This window comes from Microcebus murinus, chromosome 6 (assembly GCF_040939455.1).
Source record: "Microcebus murinus isolate Inina chromosome 6, M.murinus_Inina_mat1.0, whole genome shotgun sequence".
NCBI classification, from domain to species: Eukaryota; Metazoa; Chordata; class Mammalia; order Primates; family Cheirogaleidae; genus Microcebus; species Microcebus murinus.
The window spans coordinates 87,366,525-87,385,718 of record NC_134109.1 but is presented as its reverse complement, the minus strand read 5'-3'; the positions used below and the strand labels follow the sequence as shown (position 1 = coordinate 87,385,718).

Here is a 19,194-nt window from a genome sequence, read left to right as displayed (position 1 = left end):
CACCTCATCCAACAAATAGTCTCTGTCTCATCCTAAAAGTTTCATTTCTGATACAATCTATTTGCCCCCTTCATCTCATATTAACTGTAATAGATGTTGCATTTTCTATGAGTATGACCTATATATGTTTTATCAAGGTATTCGATCATTATTAGCTGTTGAAGACTGTATCCTTTATTTCTCTTGAAACTTGCAGTGTTTTTCACATAGTCTACAAGAGATAGTTCTTAAAAGAATACATGAATAAATTAATAAACAGAAAATAGTAGATTCAGGCTCAAGAAATCATATTTGTGGGGGGTTTTCTACTTAATAGAAGTAGATTAATTTGGTCTATCTCCTCCTGTCATATAATCTAAAATAAGGAACATACTTTGAACATAAATTAAACTCTTTTAAAAGATCTTATTTTTACAAATGAGAGTTGATACCAAATTGGAAAGTGGGTTCCTGAAGACTACATATATAGTTTGTGGAAAAATTGAAAGTAGAATTTAGATTCCTGAATCTTAATCCCATGCTCTTCCTAAAGACAATGCTTTCTATTGGAGATACCAGGTTAATAGTGGTGTCTCAGTTGTTAGGCTGTTTCAAGGTAACTGAAAAGTAAGGCTAAGCACACAGGTCAGTTCGTATTGTATATCACATATATAAACCCTTCTTTATTAAAACAATGGGCAATATATTTATATTTTTCCCATAAGGATTCCTTTAGATAGCTTTATATAAATGTGTTAAATACAATACCATAAAATAGCATCTTAAATAAACAGATAAGGAAAAGAGGTTAAAAATGAGATAGGAAAGAAGATAAATGTCTGAAATGAGGTTAGAACATGAAATTCTATTGAAAGATCTTTTATTTTTGCTAAACTTGGCCCACAAAATCGGCTTGGCTCTGCCAAGGCAAAGGAAATGACAATATCATATAAGTGGGCTGTATCCAAAAATAAAACAAATATTTGTGCACATTAAGCACATCTAATCCTCATGCTAAGATAAGATAGTATTTTTTCTTGTGGATCCCTATATCAATAAGGTTAGACTGAATTATGCTGTAGTAACAAACATCAACAAAATCTTAGGGGCTTATGCTAATAAATTAATTACTATAGCCTTGTAGTAAAGCTTGAAGTCTGGTAGATTGATACCTCCCAGTTTGTTCTTTTTGCTTAAGATTTCTTTGGTTATATGAGGTCTTACCTAGTTCCATACAAGAGTAGAATTATTTTTTCTAGGTCTATAAAGAATGATGATAGCACTTTGATAGGGATTAGATTAATTCTGTAGATCACTTTGGGTAGTATGGACATTTTAATAATGTTGATCTGCTAATCCATGAGCAAGGTAGATTTTTCCATCTGTTTATATCTTCTACAATTTCTTTTCTTAGTGTTTCATAGTTCTCTCTGTATATGTCTCTCACCTCTTTTATTAAATATATTCCTAGATATTTAATTTTCTTTGAGGCTATTATAAAAGGTGCTGCATTTTTATTTGATTTTCAGCTTGACTCTTATTGGCTTATATGAATGCCTCTGATATGTATGCATTGATTTTGTATCCTGAGACTTTACTGAATTCATTTATCAATTCAAGGAGTGTCTTGGTTGAATCCTTGGGGTTTTCTAGATATAATATATCATTGGCAAAGAGTGAGAGTTTGATCTCTTTTGCCCCCATTTGGATGCCCTTAATTCCCCTCTCTTGTCTAATTGCTCTAGCAAGGACTTCCAGCACTATGTTGAATAGAAGTGGAGATAGTGGGCAACCTTATCTGGTTCCAGTTCTAAGTGGGAATGGTTTCAGTTTTTCCCCATTCAGTATGATATTGGCTGTGGGTTTATTGTACATGACCTTAATAATTTTAAGGTATGTCCCATCTATGCCTATTTTGTTAAAAGTTTTTATCATAAAGGTGTGCTGGACTTTGTCAAATACTTTTTCTGCATCTCTTGAGAAAATCATATGGTCTTTGTTCTTGCTTTTATTTATGTGGTGTATTGCATTTATACATTTGAGTATGTTGAACCAGCCTTGCATATCTGGGATAAAGCCCACCTGATCATGGTGAATTATTTTTTTGATATGCTGTTGGATTCAATCTGCTAAAATTTTGTTGAGGATTTTTGCATCTATATTCATGAGGGGTATTGGTCTGTAGTTTTCTTTTTTTGTTGTTGTATCCTTTCCTGGCTTTGATATCATGGTGATATTGGCTTCATAGAATGAGTTGGGGAGGATACCATCTTTCTCAATGTTGTGGAATAATTTCTGTAGTATAGGTGAGAGTTCTTTGTATGTTTGGTAAAATTTGGGTGTGAACTCATCTTGGTCTGGGACTTTTCCTTTTAGAAAGGTTTTTAATTGCTGCTCCAATTTCTGTGTTTGATATTGGTCTGTTCAGGAATCCTATTTCTTCATGGTTGAACTCAGGGAGGTTGTAGGTTTCCAGGAATTTGTCCATTTCTTCCACATTATGTAGTTTTGGGGTATATAGGTTTTTATAGTATTCAAAGAAAATGTTTAGTATTTCTGTGGTATCTGTTGTGACCTCTCCTTTTTCATTTGTAATTGAGTTTATTAGAGTCCTTTCCCTTCCAGTTCTTGTCAATATAGCAAGAGGGCTGCACATTGTCTCTTAAAGCTCCCAAAACACACATCATTTCAGCTCAGATTTCTTTATTTCATTGCCCAGAGAAAGCTGTATGGCCACACTTATCTTCAAAGAGCTTAGAGGTTTGCTGTCCTACCTTATACCTTGGAGAGATGAAAAGGTGAATATTTCTGAACAGCCCAACTGATTGCTACACTCTCCCTAGAAAAGTGCTGCATAATGTAATGAACTATGTTGATAGCAAATACAGACAAAGCTAAGTCTATAATATTGCACAATATTAACCAAGGGCATAAAAGACAAAGCAAAATCTGGTTTTAAAAAATGTTTCTACAGGTGGCTAAGAAAAATCATTTTTGATACATACCTCTTTAGTGGTCTACCTAAATTCAAGAATGTATTTCAGATTTTCTAAAGGAATAGATAAAATTTAGTTACTCTTAAGTATATATTGCTTCTCTCAACAAAGTTTTTATAAGTATGAAGTCATAGAGTTTGCTTTTATATACCTTAAGAAATAGCAATATTGGCTAACATTTATACAATATATTATAATGTTCCAGACACTGTGTTTTGCATAAATGTTCTCATTTTGTCCACTTATCAAGTCTATGAGGTAATTATGTTTGGAGAAACTGAGTCTTAAAGTAATTAATTTACCCAAGGTCACTTAGTCAACAAATGGCAGAGCTGGCATTTAAATGTGTGCCCATCCGACTCCAAGGTTTATGTGATTAATTAATACACTACTCTGCTTCCAGAATGCAACTTCAGTTTAACATGCATGTGTTTTAAACAATTGGTGGAGGGGAGTTACATTCATTCCCCTAATAAACAAGAGAGGAGACCTGGCCTGAGGGGAAACCTCACAAACTCTTGAGTGTAATTGTCTTAGGAGATACCTAAAGTGTATATTCTAAATGTATAGCTAAAAGTAATGCTTCTGCTGTTTCTATAGTTTATTCAATTATTGTATTAACATATATATAGCTTACCAGAAATTTAATTTTGCCAAGAAATATGAGTTATTTGCATTTCAAAAAGGTTATTAGAATAAAAACTGCAAAAGTGGATAGAGAAAGCCATACTTACTTGTGTAATTGTCTCCCTTTTAAGGAGACACTAAAGTAAAAGTAAATAGGGGTAATTATGAAAATAAAAATTTCCCAGTGCAGATGAAGGAAGACTGGAACATTTTTTCACTATTGAAATCTCTAAAGACTTATTAAGAATAGTTAAGATATATTTTATTATAGTTTTATCAAATAGAGTAATTTTTGGTTTTGTAGGTAATCTTCCTAAGGATCCAGAGATGCTGAGAACAGAAGATACATGAAAACTCTAATCAAGTGGAAAATTAATATTTTTTTCCTAAAATAAATCAATGTATTAGAGGAAAGTGGGAGGAAAAAAGATAGTAAATACAATCATTTTATTATTATTTATGACTCATATCTAGGTGACTCTTTTTTTTCTTAAGTTTCTTTGTGTTTGTCATTTTTCTCTTACTTTTTGTATATCGCCATTACTCCCAGCTTAGCTATTTGTCTGATATTAATGTATGTTACTTTCTGTTAACAGTAATTCTATAATGGAGGTCAGGTGATCTGAAAAGTAAGCTTTTTATTGTGGGTACAGTGAATATGCAGTAGAGATTCCTTTATTATTGAAATTATGCCTGTTCATAGAATACTAAAACTTAAATGATATTACATACATATATATTTAAGAATGGTTCAAAACAGAGTAAGTTTTAAGAAAACTATATGGTATATCACCTTTCTTGCCCATCTAATTCCAACCTAATATAATAATGTTGGTTCCATTCAAAATTTTAAAATGTAGGTTCCTTGTTAACCAATCCTTTAAAGTGTGGTGAAATTAAACACTTACCTGCCTCTAATATTTCAGGCTAATGTCTAATATTTCTTTATGTCTAATGTCAAAAATCAACCCAAGTGACTTTTCCCAACTCTTAATAGATTTGTCATCAATATTACAATCTTTAGATCTGATTAGTTTTCCTAGTAGCTAATAATCAGTGCAAGAATCTAGAACAAACCTCTCAGACCACCTTTTTCCTCTGCTCTACATTAAGATATACTTAACACCTAGCTTGTGCTTTTACGCTGATTGATATGGCTAATTAAGTCACATGGGTCTCTTTTCCCTTAAGATGTGGCAAGATTTTCTTTGTACCCTCATGTATATTCTTGCTGGTTAGAAGGAAAGATTATCAAGTCTTTGCTTATCTGAATGTGCTGTCAGAATAAGGAAAAAGTTGGACTCTGACAGGCAGCGGTCCAAGTTTCCTGCTGTTTTTAATTAGAGTGTCTTGTAAAGAGCTCTAGACTGAGAAGCCAAAGACTTACATCTGTGTCCTTTCCTTCTGCTACTTAATAAATGGTGGCTTAAACACATCATAGCATTTCTTGCACTTTAGTTTTCTCAACTGTAAATTGTACACGATGTTACTTAATTCAGAATGGATTGTGAAGGTGACATGAGATATTATAAATTAATGAATTCTATTAATATAAACTCTAAAGCCCTATTTAGTAAAAATATGACATGGAATATATATATTTCCTTTTTGAGTCAAGTTATAGCAATACCTTAACATTCTCTCATCCATGTTTACCTTTCTTCATGTTTAGGGTACACTGCCAGAAGGAGAAAGGGGTACATCATGCCTTTTTGTGATAGTGTTTTCACATGAATAGGATTTCAGTAAGCATCAAAGTTGCAAGGACAACATCAAAGGAGTGTCAGCAATGGTCAGCCTGTCCTTACTTCTTGAGTCATGGTCCTAGAATAACTGACCACCTGTAGATACTATTATTTTTGAGTCTTGAATGCTTAATTTCTCCACATTCTTAAAGATGATTTGCAAGTAGAAATTTCATAGATTTGCCACTTTGTGTTGCTTTCATCAATATCAGAATTTAAAAAAATATTTTATTTTCTGTTTTAGCTATTGACTTCAATTTGGTAAAAATTTTGAAGAACCCAAGAGCATATGCAACTTCCACATCTAGGGATGAGTCGAGATTATCAAGACCAGCAACAAAGGTTTGGAGTAGAGTAATTATAAAAAATGTTCTCACTTGTTTAATTTTCAATATAATTCAATTGACTACACTTCATGTAAGTGATGTGGATTATTACATTTTCAACATATATTTTAGAAAAAGATTTAATGGTAAAAAGAGATTTATTTGAAGGGCTTAATCTTACTGTTAAAAAGTTTTATTTTCTACAGACAATAGCCCTCTCTCTAAATGAAAAAAAAAAAAATCATAGCATTTACCTTTTCCTCACAACACTTCTTGTCACCACTTTTCCTTGGGTTGACACACAAAGATTTCTTCTAGTGTTTTCACATGGATATGATCTCAGTAAGCATCAAAGTTGCAAGAACTTCAAAGGAGTGCCAGCAATGGTCAGCCTGTCTTACTTCTTAAGCCATAGTCCTAGAATAACTGACCACATGTAGATACTATTACTTTTGAGTCTTAAATGCTTAGCTTCTCCACATTCTTGAAGGTGCCTTGCAAGTAGAGATTTCATAGATTTGCCACTTTGTGTTGCTTCTGTCAAGATTTGATGAGGTTATTGGCTTAAAATTCCAAATTTGATCTCTTAATTTGCTAATTAGGTTTTAATTCTGTTACAGTCTTTATTGTAAAAATTTTATCTAAATTAATCAAGTTTTAATCATTATTTAAAATCAGAAATTATGCCTATATATAAAAGCCAATTTCTAAAACTCAGTATTTATGTGTTTCTTGGCCTTTAATAATCCAGTTTTATAAAATCTCTTCCTAACTTATCCCAACCTTCACAGTGCTACAAAGGATGGTCTGTAGGTACTTAGGATAGAAACTGGTGATCTGTAGGCATGAATTTTTAGTCGATGACAATGTCACCATTTCCCTTTGGGGCAAGATTGCTAGATTTAGAAATCGGGGATGTATAATAAAAATTGTATATTTGATCTTTAGCAAGCACTAAAAATAGTCTCTTTTGCTTTGTTTACTTTGTTTAGTTGATGAAATATGGATAAATGGATTTGTAACTGACTAAACAACCTTTTTCAGAAGACACTGTTAAAAGATAGAAAGCCAATTGAAAATACATCTGTAGTAGTACACAATATTGCTGCATTATTGGCCTTGTCCCAATGTTTTAGCTTGGCCACCATTAAAAAAAGACAGCAACAAACAAAAAAAAACACCATAGTCTAGGTAGCTTAAATGACAGGAAATTATCTTTCACAGTAGTGGAGGATGGAACTCCAAGACCAAGGAGTCAACCAATTTGGTTTCCTTGTGAAGATTCTCTTGACTTACAGATGGCCTCCTTCTTATTATGTCCTCACATGGCAGAGAGAGCAAGCTCTGGTCTCTTCTTCTTCTTAAAAAGGACACTAATACCATCACTGATGACCTCCTCTAAACGTAATTACTTCCCCAAGGCCCACCTCAAAACACCATCACATTAAGGGTCAGGGCTTCAACACAGGACTTTGAGGGGGACACAAACATTCAGGCCATAACATATAATTAGATAATAATTGGTGTAGTATGTCTATTTTCATAAACTTGCATTGTAAACAGGGTTTAGACAAATGGAAGTGTTTTAAACAGAAAGTAATCAGGATAGTGAAGGGCTCTGAAACTATATTGCTTGAGCAATGATCAAAATTTATAATAGTATTAATCTATAATTATTATAAATTATATTAATTTAATATTTATAATATTTAAATATTAAACTAAATATTTAAAGGCATTTCTTCTGGAAAGGAAAAGACTCTGGAGGCCATAATAACTGTTTTCAATATATAGAGAGCTACTGTTGGAAAGCAGAATTAGGCTTTTTCATTGTGGCTCAAAAAAAAGTATAACATTTATCAATAAGTGAAAACTATAGTGAGATAGATTTCAGCTCAACATAAAGAAGGATTTTCTAAGCACCAAAATTTTCCAAATGTTGAATGGGTTCCTGTGCATTCTCTATCTCTGACAGTGACTTTGGATATGAGCATTGGCAGAACCCATATTCAAGTCTCAAAAATCAAAGTTTAGCTCTCTAATCATTGTCAGCAATTATCCCTTAATAAATTAACAGAAAAATTTGGGCATCAAAACCACTCCTTGGACTATCTAGTTCATCCCTTGTGATTATTGCAAAGTTTACGGGTTTGATTCAAATTTTGTGTTAAATTGACTTTTGACTTATAAAAGTCTTATTTTATGGAATCCTAAAGTGCTCTGACAAATTTCTGCCATTATCTGTTGTAGAATGAATGAAAGCAATGGGGCTTCTGTTGATTTTTTAGGCTATTTGGAGTGGCCTAAAGAGGTCTGTGGGTAACTTGGAACTTTCTACTGTAAAGCATTTAATAAAAGGCTAAGTCTCCACAAAACACTGGATTTGCATTTAATACCTAGTTCAGCTCTTGTCTAGTTGAACTACCCTTAAGCCCAGTGCAATGGCTCATGTCTGTAATCCTAGCACTCTGGGAGGATGAGGTGGGAGGATTTGGACCCCTGCTTGAGACCAGGAGTTTGAGACCATCCTGAACAGGAGCAAGACCCCATCTCTACAAAAAAGAAAGAAAGAAAAGAAAAAATTAGCTGGGCATAGTGGCAGGCACCTATAGTCCCAGCTACTTGGGAGGCTGACGCAGGAGAATTGCTTGAGCCCAGCAGTTTAAGGTTGTAGTGAGCTACGATGACACCAATGCACTCTGGCCCAGGTGACAGAGAGGACTTTGTCTCAAAAAAAAAAACCTCACAGATTCTCATAGAGGAAGAAGGAACTATGAACTATGGTTTTCCTAATTTAATAACTGATAACTGTAGAAAAATAACAGAAATGGCTTTATCTCAAACTTTGGTAGGATAAAATATTTATCTTATATTAACTAAGGCAGAAACAAGAAAAGGGTCACAAAACATCTATTTAGTCAGGCAATTTTTTTTTTTTGCTAAACTCTGCTTGGGCTCTTTTGCATACATTTTAAAGATTAGGCTATGTATAACCCAATGTGAATTACCATGGAAGATTAAGATGAAGGAAGTGATTTACACCATGGAAAATATGTCTGATATTGACATTAAGTTTTCACCATCAAAAAATTGTTTGATTATGGTAGTCCCATGATTTCAAATAATTCTGTAGCAGCTAGGAATTCTGTAAAACATATTATTTGTTAAAACCTGTAGAATGAAAAAGTGACCATAAGCAAAATAAATCCAGAAGAACTTTATTTATCAAGAAAAGCAAATGAAAATAAAATCTTATTTCCCCACAGGAAGTTAAATCAATAATAAGCATCTTGGCATTACAAAGACTGAGGAAAGACTTAAAATATTAGTAGTTATTACATTTAGAGTTGTTGTTTTCTTGACCTAGAGCTCCTGGTCAACAATTTTTTTCCATCCGCACTTTGACTATGTTACCCCACTGCCTTCTGGTCTCCTTTGTTATGATAGAAATTCAGCTGTTAATCTTATTGAGTTTCCCTTATATGGGATGAGTTGTTTTTCTCTTGCTGCTTTTGAGGTTTTCTTTTTGTCTTTGTCTTTAAATATTGTGTCTATGAGGTGTGTACATATGAATTTTTTTTACTTAGAGTTTGTTGAGTTTCTTGGATGTGTTTTCCATAAAATTTGGAAAATTTCAGCGATTATTTCTTTATATTTTTTTCTGGGACTTTTCCTGGCTCTGTTCATTTTCTTCATTCTTTTTTCTTTCTTTTCTTCAGACTAATCTCTATTGAGGTTATTTGAATATTCAAGCTTGATGATAAATCAAAAGTCAAGAAGAGCCTTATTACACATACTCATAGACTCGTACCTTAGTAAATTCATTTAAGATGCTTTGTGAAATTTTCTTTTATTTATTTTAATATAGCAAATAGTAATTTTTATTTATACTTATTATACAGTTATATTTTATTCATAGTTCTTTAAAAACCTAAAAGTAATAATTGACTTGATTCTTTTCTTCCTCTTACAGTCCCATTATAGTAGCTTTGGTCCAGAGTTTTATCGTGTTCTCTTCCATTTTGGAGGTCAGAGTCCACTGATTTTATATTATCTCAAAATGCATGTGACAGGTGGTATTCCCAAAATCCATAGACAAACCAAGATTAAACTAACTGAAATACTCCAAGAACCATATCCTTTTTTAAGCTTTGTTTTAATATGATTTGCTTTGAAAATACTGAAAACATTTTACTAAATGTCTTAATTAAGAAAAAAATTGATTGTGTTTTTTAAATCAATGCCTTTATTTAGCATTTACTCATGCTCAAAAGTTTTGTATCATGTTTGGCTGAAGTATTTTCTCTTTTAGATGTAAGGCTGTGATTTTGCATTTAAGAAAAATAAAACCACTGTAAAACCATGGAACTTTAAAAACTGGTGTACTTAGCTCTCTGATAAAAGGCTATCTTTGCAACTTTACTATTCAGTGTTAAGTTTTAACCATTTGTCAGACTGTGGGACATGGGCTTCTAAGCTTCTCCAAGTAGAGTTCCAAACATGTTTTAACTGTGGAATTCTTTGTTCAAATAAAAATTATCAGAAAGCTCAATGTATAAAATAAAAAACAAATGAAATTGGAGCTATTTGGTTGAAGCAGGGGTGGGATCCCTGAGTTCTATCTACTTATACCCCTGTCCCACCTCTGTATAACCCTTTTTGGCCCAGGCCTCACTGGGGACTCAGATGAGCCCAAAAGGCATCTATTAATAGTACAGTGATCTCATATTAGAGTGTATATAATGATGGGTGTAGAATAAAACATTAAGACTTTTTTTTATATCTATTTCTATCCTAAAAATAAAATATAAGTTATACTTTACTAATATTTAATAAACAGGCACCCTCACTCAGCTGATATTTCAGTGCACACCCTGGCTGTGTAGAATGAGAATGATGAGATCTTTGTACTTGTGTTGTTTTTGAAATATCATAACATATTACTGTTTTATTTTGGTAGTTAAGCAGATTTATATATTATATCATCCAGTCTTAACTAAATTAACACTCACTAATGGATCAATAGCCTAAAAAGACTCCTGAAAAGAAACTGTGGATTGATGATAATATTTATTAATATAATACAAGAATAAATTTTAAACAACAAAAAATGGCAAAGTAATATTTCTCCTACTCCCTGAAGGAGATCCTTTATAGCCATGCTAAAAATGAAATCAATGGTAACTAAATCAGTTCTGCCAGAAATGTAGGTCAAAAAAATAAAAATAAAAATTTTCAAAAAGACTACTTGAAATATGATATACATTATGATTATAAACAATGGATGAAACCCTAAGTATGTGCTTTACATTTCAATATTAGCTAATGGTAATATGATGCTGGTTTAATTAGCAAGGCATTTAAAAACCAACTCTGCAGAATATCAGTACAAATCTCTATAATTTGATAACAAAAAGGTTTTATGTACCATTAATAAATAAAATAAGTTGAATTTTGTTTTTAAAATATTTTTATTTTATCTCACTCTTTTCTATTTATATATTGCATATATTTTATAATAGACATAATATAGTGATACAGATTGACGTATATATTTTATGTTTTAATATAAATATAAATTTATATGGAATTTAAGATTATATCTATATGGGGGTTTACTCAAATACCTTTTACTCATGGGATACATGATCAAAAAAGTATAGAGACCACAGCTCTAGGAGATTCTCGGTAGCCTTCCCAGGACACTTCTTCTCCCATATTTCAGTCAAGTCAACCTCCAGAGCTTCATTGACCACAAGCACATGGACTTAACTTGGACAGCCCTGGACTACAAAGAGAGAGGCAAATTATAGGGCTAAATCAGACTACAGGGCAAGTGCTCAGACTTATAACTTAAGTAGTGATGCAAGAACTCTCATCAACCTTGGATTATGTCCAAAACAAAATTTTTTAAATGTTTAAAAGTCAATTCAAAAACTAGCTAAAACCTTTCACAGTAGATTACTTTTATTTTTTTAATTTTTATATATTCATTTCTCTCTTTTTTTGAACGGGAAACAACAGCTAAAAATTACTTTTATTTTAAACTATTTTTTATTGTGATTATAAAAATGTCAGTATGTGATTGTGTTTGCATTTGTGATGGGCATGAGTTTGTCCAAAAGCTGTGCAAGGATTTATACCACCAGTTTACTGAGAATGTAGGAGAGTGTGAGTATGTGTGGGGGCAGGAAAGGGAGGATATGTAGATATAAAGCATGAAACATTTTAGGAGAACATTTCATCCCGTTAAAATTGGAAAGAAATCAACCTTTGGAAAGTAATGGATCTTTCCATGATGCTTTCAGAGTTTATAAAATATAATACCACTGATAAGCAAAAATGTTTTCAGACTTAATGAACAAAATGATATTGATAATGATGTTTCACTTTCATCAGCACTGGACAGTTTTTCAAAGCATATGTTGAATTCCCCCATACATATTTTTTATTTCAAAATATTAAGGGGATACAAATGTTTTTGTTACATGGATACCTGTTATAATGCTTAAATCAGGACTTTTAGTGTGCCTTTTACCTGAATAGTGTTCATTATACCTGTTAGGTAGGTTTTCACCCCTCCCCTCCACCCTTCTTCTGTTAAGATGGGGCTTCTCCGCCCCCCTCCCACCAGTAAGGTTGTGTCTGTAGCATATTTAAGGTAAGAACCTTTGGCTTTGGTTGTCAGTGCTTTGATGGTGATCTAGGATCTGGATGGATACCTTGGTTATAGATATCCTTAGTTGGTGGTTTTCTCAGTTGCTAGCTGTTTGTAGGCTGTACCAGTGGTGAGCTATGTGTGTGGGCAGATTCTTTGTCTCTCTGTGATGAGAGAGGCTGGAGGTCTTTGAAATCCTTTATCTTTCCCAAGCCCTGTGTTCTTCTTAGCCATGTGAATTATATTGGCATGCTCCATATGATCTCTGAGACAGTAGGTGGTGCTTGTGGGTAAGAATCAACCACACCCTGTATGCTTAAGTCAATAAATGCTATAAATGGCATGCAAATTGGCCTCCCCGTGGGTAGGTGGCACTTGATGGAACAAGCTGCAGTGTTGTTTTGGGGACCTGTGACCAGCTCTAGCCCCTCAGGAGAAGCACTTGAATGCCCTCAGTGGTGGGTGGAGCCCTGGAACTTCCAGGTGAGTCCTTATTCTCCAAGACAGCAGAGGCAGGTGGGAGAGTGAGGCTGGGCAGAGCTGGGTTGGTTGAGCCTGCCCTCAGTCTCCACAAAAGCTGATCAGGTAGCTGTTTCAGTAGGGGTCAAAATTCTGCTCCCAGGCTTCTGGGGAACGTGCCCAGGGAGGAACTGAAGGGGCCCCACCCAGCCAGAAAATCTGCTTGTGGGGGTGGGGCCATTTGAGAGTCACAATCTGGCTGGTAGGGGTGGGTTTTGCTCTTTTACCCACTCCCCTGCTCCATGGTCTCCCTCCAGCATCTGCTAGCAGACAGGAGCTAAAACTAGCTGAGCTTCCCAGCAATGGTGCTGCAGGCTGGGAGCTTCCTATCTAAGATCCTGCCTTGGGCTGAGGGCACCACCTTCCTGTTGGGGGAGGGGTGCTCTGCAAATGCACTGTGGCTGGGGCACACACTGCGCTCTCTTTTCAATTCTGCCCATGCAGGCTCCCTCGCCTCCCAAGATTAGTTCACAAATCTCCACTCTGTGCCCCCAAGCAACATGATCAAGTCCTGCAGGTATGGGTTCTGGCCTGCCGGCCTGTCTCTGAGTCCTCAAAGATCAATCTCTGACCATGCCAGGGAGAAACGTGCTGGTCCTGAGTTGCCTATAGGGTGCTCAAGTAGGTTTGATGTCCCTCAGCTTCGGGGTATGCCTTGCTCTAATAGAGCAGCTCGGCAAGCAGCATCAGGAAGGGCCAGTGAGCAGGGAGCTCACAGTCCAAGCACCCCTTAGTCCTCTGAAGGTTGTTAAGAGGAAAGGGTTGAGCCCCACTCTTTGTGGAAGCCCCAACAGAGGGGAAACAGCAGCTCCTGAGAGCCCCAGCTCAAGCATCTCTCTTGGTAGTCATGGGCAGGGTAGGGGAAGGAGAGGGAAAGAGTCTGAATGGAGGAAAGCTAGCACTCTGGTCGTCTCTGTCACTCTCTCCAGGAGGCAGCCTGCCTGGAATATCCAGGCTCTGGGGTCACGCAGATCCCCGGGACGGACAGGCCCCCTATGCTCCCACAGTCTTGACCAGGGTTGGGAAATGTTTGGGTGAAAATAAGCAAGATGAAAACTGAAGAGCTGAAGCCCTGTGGGGAGGACAAAGGCACCCAGTGGGTGGAGAAGCAATATTGTGCCTGCCACACCTCAGCTTGGGTCTGTGGTGACAGGCAAGCTTCCTAAGGGGGCTGGCAGCCTGGTGCTTTGTCTCCAAGAAACTCCCAGTTCACTGGTGGCAGTAGCTTTGGGGCTTATGAGGGTAGAAAGGCTCTCCAGCAGCTTGGGAGCCTGCTGACTGCCAGAGATGTGAAGGAGGGAGGGAGGAACAAACCACTCCATCTGCCCTTTTCACTGGACTCCAAGCATTGGGGGTTGACCTCTGCTTCTTCTTGTTCTGCTCCTCAACTTCTTGCTGTGGAATCTCTTGTAGGTTTTGGCACTTTTCCCTTGGAATTACACCCTATATATGTCTGTTTATGTTTTTTCTTTTTCATCTAAAACAGTGGTACCCAACCATTTGGGCACCAGGGACTGGTTTCATGAAAGACAATTTTTCCATGGAAGTGGGGGCAGAGGCGGAGCTCAGGTGGTGATGTGAGTAATGGGGAACAGCTATGAATTCAGATGAATCTTTGCTCAGTCACCCACCACTCACCTCCTGCTCTGTGCCACCCTTGCCCCTGTCTGCCCCTTTCTTAAGTTTCATGGAAGACAATTTTTCCACAGATGGGTGTTGCAGCAGAGATCTGCGGCCTGGTCCCTAACAGGCCACAGACTGGTATTGGTCCATGAACTGAGGGTTGGGGACCACCGATCTAAAACTGTTCCTTCTTTCTGAGACAATCTGGCAGCTGGTGTCTGTGGTCAGCCATCTTGTCTCTCACCTGTGAAGACTGTGATCATTGAATTTATCTCTATATTACTCATTTGAAGCTACTCAGCATATAGAACATTTTTATTATTTTTCTCTGGACTCGTTGGAGTTGTATGGTTTCCTTGAAATGGAGCAACAATAAGTGCATCTCCACAGAGTGAGGGACTGGGAGAAAATAGAGATGGCACAGAAGGAGATAAATCATACAAAAAATAATAATTCATCATATTTGAGGTAGGCACTCTGAGACAGCCCCCAATGATCCCCTCTGTGGGTTGAATCCATGACTTGCTTCTAACAAATAAATTATGGCAAAGATAATTGGCTATCACTTTTGAGATTTGGTTACAAAAAGACTGACATGTCCTGCTTCCCTTTTCTTGCTCACTGTCCCAGAACTCTCTGGGATAAGCCAGTGGCCATGTTGTGAGCAAAAAAAGCTCACATGGTAAGGAAGTAAGAATGGCCTTCAGCCAATAACCAGAGAGAAACTGAGACCCTTAGTCCAATGGCCTGTGAGGAAATGAATCTTGCAAACCACAATCAGAGTGAGCTTGAAAGCAGATCCTTCCTCAATTGAGCCTTGAGATGACTTCATCTCCTGCCCACCCCTTGACTGTGGCCTGCAAAAAACCTTGAACCAGAAGGATTCAACTAAGCTGTGCCCAGATTCTTGGCCTATGAAGCCCATGTAATAATAAATGTTTGCTGGATTAAGCTGCTAAGTTTTGGAGAATTTTTCTATGCATCAGTAGGTAACCAATAAAATGGGTAAAAGTCTGATTTGGATGACTCTCTTCGATACTTCTATAGCCCCAACTGCCTATCACACTGTAGTGTAACTATATGTTTACTTGTTTTTCTCACCCAATAGGGAATAAAGAATTATTTGCATCTGTAGCCCTGACACCTGAAAAAAGTATCTAGCACACAATAAATATTAAATAAATGTATGATGAGGGGGGAGAGCATGGTTTTGTATAAAGATAAGACCAAATTTCTTTTTATTTTTCAACAAAACTTGGCATTACAGTTAAAATGAAGAAAACTAGATGACAGGGATAGAGATATAAATTTTGGAGTCATTGTTACAAAGTTAATCTTTGAAGTCATCATTAACAAGATGTTTTTAAAATTTTATTGAACAGTTACTGTGTACCAGGTCCTATTTTAAGTTTGCATTTACCAATTCATTTTATTCTCATGAAAACTTCTGAGATAGATACTATTATTGTTCCAATTTTACAGATAAGGAAATTGAGGCATAGGAAAGTTAGGTAAGTTGCCTGAAGACACTAGAGGGAAGAATAATAGCACTTGGAATCTACCATTGGCAGACTAGTTTCAGCTCCCACACACTTAAACATTCTGGTACTTAATTTTTTACCATTTACCATAGAGGAATGTGTAGCTCCAGAAGAAGATAAAAACATACTCTAGGCTTTTAAGGATAATCACAATTATGACTTGGGGGAAGGGTGGTAAGAGGCAGTGAACAGAGGACAAAAAATGAAGGGATGCTATGATAATGCTCCTTATATTTGAGGATAAATAGTTACTTGAAATTTTTACAGTTAGTCCTGTGTTAAATCACATGTAAACATGGAGCAGACTGGAGATACATATGGAGAAGGAGAGAGGGAGTCAATGTAATTGTACATCACAGGAATGCTTATGTCTTTTAACATGATTTTTAATGTACATTTATAAGGAAAATAAACATATTTGCTAGTTAATGTACATTAAATCATTATTAGTATAATATTTGAATATAATTTTTATGAATGATCTTTCAATTTATTTTTAAAAACTAGATCACTTAGCATTAAGGTTAGGAGTAAAATAGGAGGAAAAACTTTGACTTCTGGGACTCAGGGCTGAATGTATAGTGCATCTTTAAACTATGCAGAATCTTGTGCAAAATGTATTTAGAGTTCCTAATTCTCCCTTCACACATTGTGTTTTTGTAAACCATCTCAAGCCCTTTATGTGTTGAGAATAAGCTAACAAAAGAATACCCCAAAATATAATAATTTTTTAACATGTGAAACACAAATTATTTTAAAAAATTGAAAACACAGGAACAAAGTGTTGGACTAATAATCTTTATTAGTCCTGTTAAAAAGAAAAGTCTATAGAATGTATCTGTATTTCTAATGTGAGTTTTAAACATTCACATTTTTGTTGTAGTTTAGAAAAATCTGAACTCAATGCATTCTCATAATGAGTGCATTATGTTACTATAAACACATACTCCCACCATCACACACACATATACAAACCTTTTTAACATGTAAATACTGTCCAGAAATGGATTATTTAAGCTCTACAATTGAAAATAATGTGGGATATGTCAACAATTATCACAGCATAAAAATAAAAGCTGTACAAAGAAATCATCTGTTGTGAATTATCTGTGATGTGGGAGAAGCAAATAGTCAACAGTGAAAAATAGAAAAGAAAAGGAAGAAACTCTGAGACTGCATAAGTATCACCAGCTCTGTATGACATTCCATCTTTATATATTAAGGGTCCAGCAGAATCTCTTTAGAGCCATGTGCAACTTCTTTTCACTTTTATTTATGTAAAGATTTCCAATAGTCTTCATCACACATGCATACATAGGTGTTTTCCCACTAACTAATATATGAACAACTTGTAAGTTGTTAATAAAGTTACTATCAATTGTATTATTCATTTCAAGTCAGTAACTAGTTAATTAATATACACTAAGGACCTGGTAATACAATCACATTTTAAAAAGATAAATTGGCTGAAAGATGAATATCTGAACAAATGTCTAGTCCAGAACCCTCCCATCTAGTTATTTTTCCAATATATATAAGATTAAATACTTTTTTCCCTTATTCCTCCAAAAAATTACTAAGGGGAAGTAAATAGAAAAGCCTACACAGCTAGAAAGTTTGCTCCATTATTTATGAGATTTTATATAAAAAAAAATTAACCCTCACTTTCCGTCGACTTCAAAAATCAGGGTGTGAACGTCATAATAATATTATCTATTAACGAGACTTTTCAGATAATGGAAACCAGATGTTAGCCTGCTGGAATGTGAGGCCTTTTGAAAATACATTTGTGTTCAAAACACATAGCCCTGAAAACCCTGTGGTAACACAGCGATAAAAGACTCCCTCTGCCAAAATGTGATGGTGAACTGATATTTCCTCTAATTGTCTGAAAAGAGGAAAAACAGGGACACAGTGATACCAGACTGGAGAAAAGAAGAGAATGAAGAGGGAAGATGAGGAAGCAGAGAAGAAACCTAAAACTCCTGCTTGCACTGAAGGGCCCTCTTCATCAGTACAGGAAAAAAAATTACTCTAATTGGAACCCAAATTTAAGCCTCTTCTCCACCCAGATCAAGCAGATGGACTGGACTAGATAAATTTAAGTCTCTTGGAACCGTGAGAATTTATGATTCTGTTGGAGGAATTTACTTTCCATACCATAAGTGGCTGAATTGGTAACTGGTTCAATTTTTCCCTGAAATGATGTCGGTATCATTTTGTCAACTCACTGTAGAACCAGGTTCTTCTGAGTCAACACTAAAAAAAAAGAATGCTTAGACACTGTTTTTCCCATTGTCAGCTGTTGATTCCCCTAAAAGACCACCAGAATAGCCTGTTGACTAAGCAAAGCTAAGTTCAATAGACTTCTTGTGGTGAGGATGAACACCAACTTAATTAACAGAGCTTTAGGAGTGTCTGAAAATGGAGAAATTCTGAAAGGATATTTATAGGGTTTTAGAGCCTGAGTTAGGTGGATTTGAAGCAGGCCTTGAAAGGCAGGGAAATACTTGCTGTTGAGTAGAGTTTATGATATTATAATTTTGGATAGTGGGCCAAGTGAAGCAAGGGTTTTAAAGTGAACTTTGATGAGCAAGCTATTTTAGTTTGTTCACAGACTTCTAGGGAAAAGCGTTTTCTGAAGTGAATAGCTAGGTTATTTTTGCTTATTCTTAGCATTGTTAAACATAAAGACAAAAAAGTATGCATGGTCCCCAATTTTTTAAAAAGGAATGGGAAAATAAGTATGGTAGATCCTCTGAATGTCTAGATGAAGAAGAATAAAAGACATATTCTTCAGCTCTTGGGGGATACTGATAGCAGAAAGCCCTCAGCTACCAATACTCTACAAGGATCTCCTCAGCTGATAGTGGACTCATCCAAGGTCATGTCCTATGACAGATTATATTTTTTTAAAGTGGCCATAATGATATTGTCCTTCCCACATGATCTTGTTACAATGTGACCTCACCACTTCTCCCATCAAGAAAGACATAGCATCAGTGTTCAGTGCCCTTGAATTCAGACAGCCCTTTGAAACTTGCTCAACCAAAAGAGTGCGAATTTGTGACTTCTGAGGCTAAGGCATAAAAGGCTTTACAGCTTCTGCTTGTTTCACTTTTGCCCTTGGGATGCTTTCTCTTAGAAATAGCTACTATATCACTAGGAAGTTCAAACCAC

At 35.6% G+C, this 19,194-nt stretch overlaps 1 protein-coding gene across 1 annotated transcript in view; it reads left to right on the top strand.

The window, feature by feature from the left end:
- FAM227B (family with sequence similarity 227 member B) overlaps positions 1 to 19,194 on the top strand; it is a 193,274-nt gene that overhangs the window by 153,046 nt on the left and 21,034 nt on the right. Inside the window, exons 12-13 of the mRNA XM_076004349.1 lie at positions 5,592 to 5,689; positions 9,647 to 9,809. Coding sequence (XP_075860464.1) covers positions 5,592 to 5,689; positions 9,647 to 9,809 — 261 coding nt within the window. The remainder of the gene's footprint in view (positions 1 to 5,591; positions 5,690 to 9,646; positions 9,810 to 19,194) is intronic.